The sequence below is a fragment of the Acipenser ruthenus genome, chromosome 56 (genome assembly GCF_902713425.1).
Source record: "Acipenser ruthenus chromosome 56, fAciRut3.2 maternal haplotype, whole genome shotgun sequence".
NCBI classification, from domain to species: Eukaryota; Metazoa; Chordata; class Actinopteri; order Acipenseriformes; family Acipenseridae; genus Acipenser; species Acipenser ruthenus.
This window is the reverse complement of record NC_081244.1, coordinates 5955581-5969904: the sequence shown is the minus strand read 5'-3', so window position 1 is coordinate 5969904 and position 14324 is coordinate 5955581. Positions and strand designations below refer to the sequence as shown.

General features: G+C 41.9%; 1 protein-coding gene across 4 annotated transcripts in view; it reads left to right on the top strand.

Moving 5' to 3' along the window:
* The window catches only part of pnck (pregnancy up-regulated nonubiquitous CaM kinase), a 29739-nt gene extending 26199 nt beyond the window's left edge, over nucleotides 1-3540 (top strand). For all 4 annotated transcript variants that reach the window (XM_059017485.1, XM_059017487.1, XM_034006918.3 and 1 more), the window contains 5 exons: nucleotides 392-504; nucleotides 929-1007; nucleotides 1486-1573; nucleotides 1849-1939; nucleotides 2724-3540. In XM_059017485.1, the coding sequence (XP_058873468.1) occupies nucleotides 392-504; nucleotides 929-1007; nucleotides 1486-1573; nucleotides 1849-1939; nucleotides 2724-2737 (385 nt within the window). In that variant the 3' untranslated portion in view covers nucleotides 2738-3540. The remainder of the gene's footprint in view (nucleotides 1-391; nucleotides 505-928; nucleotides 1008-1485; nucleotides 1574-1848; nucleotides 1940-2723) is intronic.
* The last annotated feature ends 10784 nt before the right edge of the window (nucleotides 3541-14324 follow it).

Sequence of the window (14324 nt, the reverse complement as noted above, 5' to 3'; positions counted from 1 at the left end):
TAACACTTCTCACACCTTATGCATGTGATCAACATCGTTCTTTACAAAGGAACATGGATGAACACAGCAGGAATTCGTTTTAATTTATTATTTTATTTTATTATCGTTTTTATTTATTTATTTAGCAGGCGCCTTTATCCAAGGCGACTTACAGAGACTAGGGTGTGTGAACTATGCATCAGCTGCAGAGTCACTTACAACTACGTCTCACCCGAAAGACGGAGCACAAGGAGGTTAAGTCAGGGTCACACAATGAGTCAGTGGCTGAGGTGGGATTTGAACCGGGGACCTCCTGGTTACAAGCCCGTTTCTTTAACCACTGGACCACACAGCCTCCTAGGGGTTTGCGGTCTTAAACCATTTCCGTTGTGTGTGGTTTTGTCTCTTTTAGCCTGTGTGGCTACCCGCCCTTTTACGACGAAAATGACATGGAGCTGTACAAGCAGATTGTGAAGGCAGAGTATGCATTCGACTCGCCGTACTGGGATGACATCTCAGAATCTGGTAAGTTATTCGAGAGCAGCTTCAGAGCTACAATTGTAGCTGACAATTACAATTCAAATCATGCTGCAGTACTTACAATTAGAATCACACTAAACTTAAACCAGCACACAGCTTAACATGTTTATTCTATATAACCCAAGCAATAACAGTCGCAGGCACGAGTACAGAAGCATACTACAGAATTTTTTTTCATACAACAAGCCCTGTGCTTTGTTTAAAACTAAAATGTTTCTAGTAAAATTGCCCGCACTTGCTTTGAAATCTGCCTCGCCTTTGTCTGGATAGATTTGTTGGTTCAGTAATTTTGCCTTATCTGTGACCAGCATGCTGCTTGTAGGAGCGCCTATCTGGTTGCATTGCACGCATGGTTGAGTGATTGTGCTCAGTTTCTAACTTTGGTGTGCGACTTTTTTCAACCCTCCAGCCAAAGATTTCATTAGTCACTTGTTGCAGAAGGACCCAGAAAAGCGTTACACTTCTGAGCAGGCATTACAGCACCCATGGTAAGAATAATGAAAATAAAAAACAAATATTAATACCATAACCAACATTATTATTATTATTAATTAGTAATTTAGCAGACGTTTTTATCCAAAGCGACTTACAGAGACTAGGGGGGTGAGCTATGCATCGAACAACTGCTGCTGCAGAGTTGCTTCCAATAGGAGCTCGTTTGTTTTACGCCTCATGCGAAGGACGTAGCACAAGGAGGTGAAGCGACTCGCTCAGAGTCACACACAGGGAGTCAGTGGCTGAGCCGGGATTTGAACCTGGAACCTCCTGGTAACAAACCCCTTTCTCTAACCACTGGACCAGCAAGCCTCCTTTTAAATGTGTTTTCAACCAAGGTTTGAGAATCTAATTTGATACCTCTTATTTGCACCAGCAACATTACGGCCGTTCCCCCTTTTGAAGGGGGCGCTAGATCACTTTTAAGTGCAGTGCTGCAGGATGACAAACCTTGCCCTTTGACCCCTGTAGGATATCAGGTGACACTGCCCTCGAGAAGAATATTCACGTCTCAGTGAGCGAACAGATTCAGAAGAACTTCGCCAAGAGTCAGTGGAAGGTGAGTTCATGTCGACCAAATCGTGTAAATTGCTCTGAATTGGAAGTATGACATACAGAACAACATCTATATGTCAGGGATGGCAATAAGACTCCGATTGCATAGCGGTTTTATCCATTTTTTTCAATTAATTTATCCAGGTTTTTTCAATTAAAAAAAAAAAAGATTTTTCTTCAAATCTGTAAGCTATTTTCAATACTATGTCAACCCCCCTTTTTAAGATTTTAAAGACTTCATTCCCGTCCCTCTTTGGTTCTTGTGCTTGTGTTCTGCAGCGTGCTTTCAATGCCGCAGTCATCGTGCGTCACCTGAGTAAGAAAACGCAGTCCAGAGCTGAGGAAACACAAGAGGAGGAGAGCGGAGCAGGTAAAAGCATGGTAAAGCATAGGGAAGCATTGTAAAGCACAGAGAGGTGTGGTAAAGCATAGGGAAGCATTGTAAAGCACAGAGAGGTCTGGTAAAGCATAGGGAAGCATTGTAAAGCACAGGGAGGTCTGGTAAAGCATAGGGAAGCATTGTAAAGCACAGAGAGGTCTGGTAAAGCATAGGGAAGCATTGTAAAGCACAGAGAGGTCTGGTAAAGCATAGGGAAGCATTGTAAAGCACAGAGAGGTCTGGTAAAGCATAGGGAAGCATTGTAAAGCACAGAGAGGTCTGGTAAAGCATAGGGAAGCATTGTAAAGCACAGAGAGGTGTGGTAAAGCATAGGGAAGCATTGTAAAGCACAGGGAGGTCTGGTAAAGCATAGGGAAGCATTGTAAAGCACAGAGAGGTCTGGTAAAGCATAGGGAAGCATTGTAAAGCACAGGGAGGTATGGTAAAGCATAGGGAAGCATTGTAAAGCACAGAGAGGTCTGGTAATGCATATTAAAAAACAAACCATGGTAAACTAATCCTTAGAAAAGTTGTCCTTATTAAAGCTTAGCACATACTTTAATATTTGACAGTTAATTTTCAGTAGAATTCTTTCATTTATTTTTTTGGAGGGCGTTTTTTTTCCCAGGGAGTGAAACAGTAAATGTTGTTTTCAGAAAAAGATTTTCCGTTTCCATAGAAACACCGCGGGGGGTCGTGCTGGCTTGATAATCATGATGCACGTGGGCAAAGGTTTAATTTTTCATAAAATAAGCTTTCTCCATTTGTATTCCAGCTAGCTCCATCTGAAGACATCGCCAGCCTTCAAAAAAAACGACAAAACCATGTGAACCAGTGTTAAATCAGTGATGTATAAAACTGTGTAGTAATTGTAGATTGACCTTTACTTCTATTAAGATGGTTAATCAACGTCTGTATTACATGTGTCTATGGCAGACAGTCAGAAATGCACAGGAGCCCCTGAGATCAACTATCATCGTAACAAAGATAAGCACAGTGTTTGAGTTATCGATGCTTCACTCAATTATTACCAAGATCATAAGATGTTAAGGGGGCAGCAAAAAAAGACTATTAAATATTCAGCTGTTGTTTCTGTAATCTTGATTGGAGTCAATAGTGTACGCTTTGAATCAGACCTGCGGTGAAGTATAATTCTAATGAAAATGACTGAAATTGTAATTAGTTACATTTACAGTACTAGTTAGTTCAATTACAATTGCGCTGCTGTAAATTTCCATTGTAACTACAGTTATCCTAACAAATTACTGAAAACAGCTACACACATTTTACTGTGTTTATTGTAAATAACCCAATCAATAATCACAGGTACAAATACAGAAACATACTAGAGAACATCAATTTATTTCAAACAAACAGGGTCACTTAAAAGTGGTCGAAAAACACAGGAATAATGATAACGCTTGGGTTGAACTGCAAGCAATCAATTACGTGGTAAACTAATTTCTAATAGCACGATTATAACTGTAACTGCCCCTATTCGATGAACAAGACATGTTTTTATTGAAATGTATTGCAAGTGCTGTATGTGTAACTCTATATAAAAATAAAACAATACATAATTGATTAACGTTCCTGCTGCTTCTCGTTCGTCTCAAAGTTATTGATTTGTGGAATACGACTGTAAAGAAATATATTTGCACTCGCATTACATCAGATTTTTGGGCAGCAGTGTGGAGTAGTGGTTAGGGCTTTGGACTCTTGACCAGAGGGTCGTGGGTTCAATCCCAGGTGGGGTGACACTGCTGTTGTACCCTTGAGCAAGGTCCTTTACCTAGATTGCTCCAGTAAAAAACCAACTGTATAAATGGGTAATTGTATGTAAAAATAATGTGATATCTGTATAATGTGAAATAATGTATAATGTGATACCTTGTAACAATTGTAAGTCGCCCTGGAAAAGGGTGTCTGCTAAGAAATAAATAATAATAAATAATAATAACAAGTACACATGTAATTACTATGTGTTTGCCATGTGAAATCAGGCTGATCTCCAGGAAACGTCACAAAGGCTCTCATTGACAGCACAGCACCGCCTGCCACTGAAAGACCATCTTCTTCCCTCTAACAGCATTTTTGACTAGTCTCGCTTTAAAGGGGTGTGTTGTTTTTTTTAACTTTTCTTAAAAAACGTCTTTAGGTTTTATAAGGGCAGCCAGTGCAGTTTACCCTCTTTCACTCAGATCCCATTTTAAGATCTTAGATTATTATTTTAATGCGTCTGGCGTCTAGTAGGAGTTTAATTAATAACTTGAAACAAAACAGATCAACTGTGAAGTTGCAAACCGTGTATCACAAGTCATGTAATCACGTTAATTAATAACACACTATTTGATAGCCGCTTCTCTAGTTTACTTTCCAGCACCTAAAAACGATTATTATTATTATTATTATTATTATTATTATTAGTCGTATTAGTATAAGTATTATTAGAATTTAATAAAGTTTAGTGAACGCATGGTAAAGGATAAATCATTGTAAAAACCCCAGGAGTTATGGTAAAGCGTACTAAAAACTAACCACGGCGGAGACTACAAAACGATATGGCGACACTGCCAAATTACCGCGCAAAATTAACCGCGAAACCTTTGCTAAGCGTAGAGGCAACAGCTATATTTCTGTGAGGAAATTTTTTTAAAAAAAATGTAATAAAAAACGATATAACGCATTAGAGCTACGCTTGTAATTGATTAATTTAAACAAACTGTCAACAGTGTCTTACCACTACGTATTGTAAACTGAAATTTGTCGACGGATACAGACGCTCAAAGGTGTTTAAAAATAACATTTTTGACATTGTTTTGTCCACCCCCCAGCCCCCCAGCCGTGAAATCAGTTGCCAAGACAACAACGGACAAGGATTCAGTGATTAGCAATATCGTCCCCAGCTGTGTGCCTCCGTCGACAAAAAAAAAGGTCAAACGGTTGCAAATTCTTCTTTTTGAAAAAAAAATTTACAGTATTTGCGTTAAAAACCGATTATTTCTACGTTTCGCAGTTTGGAAAAACACCCCTGCTTCGTTTCAGTCGGAAAGGGATTTTATTTAAGGTAATTACTTCATCAAACTGTCTTATTTTTATTTTTTTTACCTGTTATTAATTGTGTAAATTCGATTAATAATGCGCAATAGATGCGCTGTGAAATGGCACCACAAATATAATACTATCTGTCTGCTCCTCAGAAACGTTTTTAAATGCCTACTTTACGATGTATTTGTATTTAAACACGATACATACAACTAGAGGGCAGCATATCCGTGTGTTTATAGACGTGACATAAACACTGTAAAGGAATGAATTATTATTATTATTATTATTATTATTATTATTTATTAGCAGACGCCCTTATCCAGGGAGACAACAGCTGTTACAAAATATCACATTATAAAATATCACATTACAGATAAGAGCAGTTATGAAATACAATAAAGTCTGTGGTAAATTAAGAGCAAATTCAAATAAGAGAGAATAATAATAATAATAAAAATACAGTATTTAACGTTTTGAACTCTATAGTGACTTGCAGTATAAACTCAGGCTTTAAATGTTTTATGACTTAAGTTTTGTTGATTTTTTTTTAGCCTTCTGTGTTTTTATAAAAACCAATATAAATGCACATATCTATCTATCTATCTATCTATCTATCTATCTATCTATCTATCTATCTATCTATCTATCTATGCATAAAGGTTAAAATATTATGTTTTAAACAGGTAATATAGATCCTATGGCTCCATTTCCCCCTTAGTTTACATTTCCAAAATTGCTTTGTGGTTAGAAAGCGTTTGGCAATTGAAACAAACTGGCAGATCAACAAAGCCTTTGTTTATCCAGATGAGTCAATTGAGAACACGTTCTCGTTGACACAGTCACACCACCACAGATGGCACGGGGGTCAGTCAGCAACGAGTCGACCCTGCGGCTCAAAGCAGCCTCAGATATGAATCGTCTGAAGTTTTGTTTAAACTCTTTCCAGTGGCTGCTGCAAACTGACATGTAATAAAATCACTGGATCTTAAATTGTACAGCGAAACAGAGTTCTCCAGTAAACTACGCAAGTAAGGGGGCGCTTTCCCCAGTTAAGGTTCAGCAGATTAACACAGACCCGCTTTTCACATGATCAATCTACTTGGCACGCTTCTAATTCAGATGGCAAATCGTGGTAGACATGCCCTAATAAAGTGGCCGGCAGTGTCTGTGCAAAGACAGGAGCGTGAATTTCAAAAGCCTGCACACCTTGAGGAATCTGTGCAGCAGGAAAGTGAACCAGTTTGTCAGCATCTTCTCGGCCACCGACTCTGTCCTGCAAGAGAGGAAACAAACTGGTGTGAGACTGGGAATCAGTGGGGGCTACTGGTGCAATACCAGTGCAGACGCATATACAGCCATGGCCAAACGTTTTGCATTGAGACATTGAGGCTCCACTGTGATGTGATGCAATTACACACCAATGCCATGAAGGGAGAGCTAATGCTGCTCCTTCTGCCAGAATGTGTGTCCCTGCGGCAGTGCTGCAGTGTCTCACTGACTCAGCAGGTGGCACTCTCACTCTGTCTTTATCTACATGAAGAGAAGAGCAGGGCTTGAAACACACTAGCCCTGCTGCTGCTGCCGCACCCAGTCCTGGGGTTCAGAGCTCCCCTCAATGAAGTCTAGTATTATTAATAGTGAAATGATAAGGAGCCAGGAGTTTGAGCAGGGTTACAAACTCACACTATCCCTGCTGCTGCTGCTGCTGCACCCAGTCCTGGGGTTCAGAGCTCCCCTCAATGAAGTCTTGTATTATTATTATTAATAATATTGAAATGATCAGGAGCCAGGAGTTTGAGCAGGGTTAGAAACTCACACTAGCCCTGCTGCTGCTGCTGCACCCAGTCCTGGGGTTCAGAGCTCCCCTCAATGAAGTCTAGTATTATTATTATTAATATTGAAATGATCAGGAGCCAGGAGTTTGAGCAGGGTTAGAAACTCACACTAGCCCTGCTGCTGCTGCTGCTGCTGCACCCAGTCCTGGGGTTCAGAGCTCCCCTCAATGAAGTCTTGTATTATTATTATTAATATTGAAATGATCAGGAGCCAGGAGTTTGAGCAGGGTTACAAACTCACACTAGCCCTGCTTCTGTGCACCCAGTCCTGGGGTTCAGAACTCTCCTCAATGAAGTCTTGTATTATTATTATTAATATTGAAATGATCAGGAGCCAGGAGTTTGAGCAGGGTTAGAAACTCACACTAGCCCTGCTGCTGCTGCTGCTGCTGCTGCGGCTGCACCCAGTCCTGGGGTTCAGAGCTCCCCTCAATTAAGTCTATTATTATTATTATTATTATTATTATTATTATTATTATTATTGAAATGATCAGGGGCCAGGAGTTTGAGCAGGGTTACAAACTCACACTAGCCCTGCTGCTGCTGCTGCTGCACCCAGTCCTGGGGTTCAGAGCTCCCCTCAATGAAGTCTTGTATTATTATTATTAATATTGAAATGATCAGGAGCCAGGAGTTTGAGCAGGATTACAAACTCACACTAGCCCTGCTGCTGCTGCTGCTGCACCCAGGGTTCTAGGGTTCAGAGCTCCCCTCAATGAAGTCTAGTGTTATTATTATTATTATTATTATTATTATTATTATTATTATTGAAATGATCAGGGGCCAGGAGTTTGAGCAGGGTTACAAACTCACATTGGAGCTTGGTTACTGTAGACTAGGTTTCAGGTCACTGCACGGCACACCAGGCAGGGAGACTTGGGGTTTGATACAGCGAACCTCAAACTAGGTCTCCCGGTGGTCTCCTGGAACCAGGTTTCAAGCCGCTGTTCCTGAAAAAGTCTCTTTGTGTTCGTGTAACAGGAATTGTTCATGCAGTTCTTGAGGCTAGACCGCTAATGAAGTTGAGTGTGTGTTTTCTCCTGCGCTCCTTGTGTGACACATCTGACGAAGCAAAGAATACATGAGAATTGAACACTCTCAACTAGGGTCCCTTTAGCCCCATAGGTTAGACAGCACTGGTGTAGCACATAGCTGGAAAAATCAGAGTGCAAAAGTTTCAGAAGGAGGCTAGTAATATTTTTCAACGCGTTTTTTTTTTTCTCCAGCCGTTAATGAACTCCTATTTTTGGAATGAGGTAGAAGTGCCTTGTTTAAAACTAGAACCGAACGACTCATTTGTATATTGTAACGTTAACACGATTTCAGAAGTTCATTAAAGCGCTTTGAAGACGTGGCCACAATATTTAAACGCCTGGCAGGCTCATAGAACCACATGGCAGCCCCTGTTGACAGCGTTTCATCAGCTGTTTCTATTTTTTTGCCCCCCCACCCCCCGAAAAAAAAACAAAACTGGAGTGCTTGCTTTCGTTATCAGTTTCACGCAGACGACTCGAGTTCGCTAAATCCGTCCCGGTTTAAACTGGGGAGAAATGTCTTTGCCTTTTGTAAGCGGTGCAGATCAAATCACAAGTATTAAGCGATTATAGAAATCCTGCGTTAGTGTGACAAGGGACCGAGGGGGGGGGGAGATTGGGGCTTTAGAAAGGGAGGGGCTGTCTGCAGGAAAATAGCACTTGGAAGTTTCACAAATGAACCAGATTTGATCTTTTTAGAAGTCTCGCTGCTTTGATGTTACTGTTTTCTTTGTAGAGGTGCAATCGACAAACACATCGAAATGCAAACAGAAGTGCTTTAGTCTAGCAAGAATAGATGTTTAATTGAGCTCAATAAAAGCCAAATCAATAATGATCGGAGCGTCTGTGGTTGTTTTCAACAGGGACACCCCCCCCCCCCCCCCCCCCGAGGAACATTGGCTCTGGCGCTGGGTTAGGAGGCAAAAACCAGCAGGGGCGGTTTCTCCTTGTGCTATAGCATAGCAAACCGTGCAGGACCGCAATGGGACTGATTCACCTGCCGTTACACTGCGACACCAATACAGGGCTGTGGCTTGAGGGATGAACCACTGATGAGGACCAGTTTCCAATTCCTGCAGGGTAGATGTATTGCATTGTATTGCATTGGGGTGCAACTCCAGAACAGGCCGTCTGCAGTGGGGACGGCCTTTGAAATCCGTTGTTGGTCGTCGCCACTGGGTGAGGTGACCTTCGTGACCCGCAGGGGTGCAGACGCAACGCTTCCTGCAGAACCCCCAGAGACGATTAGCAACTTGGCGCTGCCTGGATGTGAACACTTGCTCCCTAAACTGCATGAGTTCCTCCCCCCCTGCACCCCACACTTAACAGGTAGGTCTTAATGGTAGAGACACCCGCAACCCTGCCTCATATCTATTGGCTGAGCTTCAGTAAATGTGAAATTGCATACCAATAGGGTCCCTTGTAAACGATAATGCTTTTTCCATAGTTGACAACAGTTTCTCTCTTTTTTTTTTTTTGATATGCTTTACCACACGACTCTGTGCTTCCCTATGCTTTACCGTGCTTTCACTGTGCGTTATTACACAGTGCTGTGCTTTTACTATAGGGAACTTTTATAAGGGTTAGTTTAGCATGGTTTGTTTTTTAATATGCTTTCCCAGACCTCTCTGTGCTTTACAATGCTTCCCTATGCTTTACCAGACCTCTCTGTGCTTTACAATGCTTCCCTATGCTTTACCAGACCTCTCTGTGCTTTACAATGCTTCCCTATGCTTTACCACACCTCTCTGTGCTTTACAATGCTTCCCTATGCTTTACCAGGAGAGCAGTGTGGAGTAGTGGTTAGGGCTCTGGACTCTTGACCGGAGGGTTGTGGGTTCAATCCCCAGTGGGAGACACTGCTGTTGTACCCTTGAGCAAGGTACTTTACCTAGATTGCTCCAGTAAAAACCCAACTGTATAAATGGGTAATTGTATGTAAAATAATGTGATATCTGTATAATGTAAAATAATGTATAATGTGATATCTTGTAACAATTGTAAGTCGCCCTGGATAAGGGCGTCTGCTAAGAAATAAATAATAATAATAATACCAGACCTCTCTGTGCTTTACAATGCTTCCCTATGCTTTACCAGACCTCTCTGTGCTTTACAATGCTTCCCTATGCTTTACCAGACCTCTCTGTGCTTTACAATGCTTTACAATGCTTCCCTATGCTTTACCACACCTCTCTGTGCTTTACAATGCTTCCCTATGCTTCCCTATGCTTTACCAGACCTCTCTGTGCTTTACAATGCTTTACAATGCTTCCCTATGCTTTACCATGCCTCTCTGTGCTTTACAATGCTTCCCTATGCTTTACCAGACCTCTCTGTGCTTTACAATGCTTCCCTATGCTTTACCAGACCTCTCTGTGCTTTACAATGCTTCCCTATGCTTTACCAGACCTCTCTGTGCTTTACAATGCTTCCCTATGCTTTACCACACCTCTCTGTGCTTTACAATGCTTCCCTATGCTTTACCAGACCTCTCTGTGCTTTACAATGCTTCCCTATGCTTTCACTGTGCTTTACACTTTGCTGTGCTTTTACTGTGGGCAGCATTTAAAAGGTGGTAGGGTGTACATATTAAAATACATTCAGTGTAATCCCTGCAAACGAACGACAGAGTTGCGAAGTGCCCTTAAACAGATGAGCAGTGACCTTCTCAGAGAATTCACCCAGATATCCTTAACGTGTCTGAGCAAACGCTAAGCACATTAACTTAAGAGCCTTTTCATTCTTTGAATGAACAAACTAGAGGAGGCTGGGATTAGGGTCGGATGCTTTGATGGTTTCAATTATTAGAAAAGTTTCTAACATGAAAGGCGTCTGATGAGCCAGGGAAATGAAAGCAGACTGGGGGCTCTTTTTTTTTTTTAAAGGCGAATGGAAATCCAGCTGCTTGAGATGAATCTGGCGTGTTAATGATACGCACTCCCTTTAATCTGTCTCTTCTGGGATTAGGAAGTTATTATCCAAGAATAAATTCTGCCCTTTTGTGGATTTTTACATTACGCTGACAAAATGCTACAGCAGTCTTTGTCCTTTTTTTTATGACGCGTTCTGAATGATGTACCACAGAGTTCAAGTTTCCCAGAACAGCGGTAAAAATATATATATATTTTTGTGTGTGTTTTTTTGCAGAAAGCCTTTGTGATTAACCTAGCAAAGCCCTACAGGTCATACAAATGAAAGATTACATCCATTGCAATGTAAAATAACAAAATAATTTGTAAAGCCTAGAGAGGTACAGTAAAGAATATCAGGGAAAAAAAAAACTAACCCTTTTAAAAGTTTCCTGCAGTAAAAGCACAGCAATGTGTAATAAAGCACAGTGAAAGCACGGTAAAGCATAGGGAAGCATTGTAAAGCACAGAGAGGTCTGGTAAAGCATAGGGAAGCATTGTAAAGCACAGGGAGGTCTGGTAAAGCATAGGGAAGCATTGTAAAGCACAGAGAGGTGTGGTAAAGCATAGGGAAGCATTGTAAAGCACAGAGAGGTCTGGTAAAGCATAGGGAAGCATTGTAAAGCACAGAGAGGTCTGGTAAAGCATAGGGAAGCATTGTAAAGCACAGAGAGGTCTGGTAAAGCACAGGGAAGCATTGTAAAGCACAGAGAGGTCTGGTAAAGCATAGGGAAGCATTGTAAAGCACAGAGAGGTCTGGTAAAGCATAGGGAAGCATTGTAAAGCACAGAGAGGTCTGGTAAAGCATAGGGAAGCATTGTAAAGCACAGAGAGGTCTGGTAAAGCACAGGGAAGCACTGTAAAGCACAGAGAGGTCTGGTAAAGCATAGGGAAGCATTGTAAAGCACAGAGAGGTCTGGTAAAGCACAGGGAAGCATTGTAAAGCACAGAGAGGTCTGGTAAAGCATAGGGAAGCATTGTAAAGCACAGAGAGGTCTGGTAAAGCATAGGGAAGCATTGTAAAGCACAGAGAGGTCTGGTAAAGCATAGGGAAGCATTGTAAAGCACAGAGAGGTCTGGTAAAGCATAGGGAAGCATTGTAAAGCACAGAGAGGTCTGGTAAAGCATAGGGAAGCATTGTAAAGCACAGAGAGGTCTGGTAAAGCATAGGGAAGCATTGTAAAGCACAGAGAGGTCTGGTAAAGCATAGGGAAGCATTGTAAAGCACAGAGAGGTCTGGTAAAGCACAGGGAAGCATTGTAAAGCACAGAGAGGTCTGGTAAAGCATGTGAAAATCATCCCTGAATTCAGAAACACTAAATGAAACTTAATTAAACCAACGCATAGCGTAACTGTGTGGGGGGAAACAAACTAACAAACAAACAAACAAAAAAAAACCTTGCAACATTACTGTGCAAATTTATAGTCTTTTAAAATGGGAAGCGCCCATAAAACTGTAAGCATTAAATAGCCAGGTCTCCATGGACTGGACTGCATATGAAGCCATTAGTCTAAAGGGATGCTCATGATGAATTAGTGGTGCGTGGAACCCGTGACTGTGATGAATGAGACAAGCCCAGTGTATACATCCATTGACTTGATCCATCAGGGTCTAACCAGCAGAAGCACTTGGAAATGCCAGGAAATATCCCTCGCAAATCAGTCTTCTTCAGCTGGCAAGATCAATTAAGCAGACATCCCGTCTGCTTAATACCTTGGTAGCTGAAACGTGAATACTGTGTTTCACATACTGTACACACGACCTGGCCTTTTTATTACGATCCGTCTACCCAGATTGGGTGTGGCATGGCCCTAGTGTGGGCTCCTGGTATACCCAGGGTCCCTCGATTACTTTGGCAGGAGGAACAAAATGATAGGCATGGCTATTGTCTGTCTCCAAGAACAACTAATGTATTGGATCCACCCAGCAATGCAGAAACCTGATGGCTACTTTCAAGATGATAATTCGCCCAGGCTGTGTCAGAGTTGTGACTAGAGAGGCCTCTTCCATGGCTCCCACAATCCCCTGCTCGCAATCCAATCGAGCATGTCTGGGAAGAGCTTGAACGAGTGTCATCAGGATCGAAATCCTCAATGGATTAACATCCCACGTCTTGAAGTGCTTAAGATCACTCAAATGATTCTGGCATTTTTTTTTTTTGCATGGCTAGATAGAAATTCTGTGGGGTTTTTTTTTTACCAGACCTCTCTGTGCTTTACAATGCTTCCCTATGCTTTACCAGACCTCTCTGTGCTTTACAATGCTTCCCTATGCTTTACCACACCTCTCTGTGCTTTACAATGCTTCCCTATGCTTTACCACACCTCTCTGTGCTTTACAATGCTTCCCTGTGCTTTACCAGACCTCTCTGTGCTTTACAATGCTTCCCTATGCTTTACCAGACCTCTCTGTGCTTTACAATGCTTCCCTATGCTTTACCAGACCTCTCTGTGCTTTACAATGCTTCCCTATGCTTTACCAGACCTCTCTGTGCTTTACAATGCTTCCCTATGCTTTACCAGACCTCTCTGTGCTTTACAATGCTTCCCTATGCTTTACCAGACCTCTCTGTGCTTTACAATGCTTCCCTATGCTTTACCAGACCTCTCTGTACTTTACAATGCTTCCCTATGCTTTACCAGACCTCTATGTGCTTTACAATGCTTCCCTATGCTTTACCACACCTCTCTGTGCTTTACAATGCTTCCCTATGCTTTACCAGACCTCTCTGTGCTTTACAATGCTTCCCTATGCTTTACCAGACCTCTCTGTGCTTTACAATGCTTCCCTATGCTTTACCAGACCTCTCTGTGCTTTACAATGCTTCCCTATGCTTTACCAGACCTCTCTGTGCTTTACAATGCTTCCCTATGCTTTACCACACCTCTCTGTGCTTTACAATGCTTCCCTATGCTTTACCAGACCTCTCTGTGCTTTACAATGCTTCCCTATGCTTTACCAGACCTCTCTGTGCTTTACAATGCTTGCCTCTGCTTTGCCATGCTTTCACTGTGATTTCAAACGTTGCTATGCTTTTACTATGGGGACGTTTTAGAAGACGGTAGGTGGTACACATTCAAATACATTCCAAACAGCTTCCAGTGAAATCCTTGCAAACGTCAAGCAGCGACAGTGTGGGGTGCTTTTTACGGAGTGTGATTATCTACAGCAGCGATGCATTTACTAGTGATTGGTAATGGGGGGGTTGATCGGAACAAGCAAAGGTATTTCATTTCCTAAAGTGGTTTTAAAGAAGCAGGCGCTGTCCGTGGTTTTTGATTGAATTAGCTCGCGACGACAGAAAGATGCACACCACCCCCCACGCTCCCTCATCCATCCTCCCCACTCTGACAACCCCTAGACATCTGAAATGTGCCGGGAGATAAGTGGACAGGACAGAGAGACGAGACGGCTCGTTTTTCAAAGCGAAAATCACATCTCGGTTTGAGGGGGAGGGCTTTTAATGTACACTTGTAAAGCAAATCAGAAATAATTCAACACTGGGAATTGTATTTTTGTGGGCACTATCTTAAAACTCCTCAAGATCTG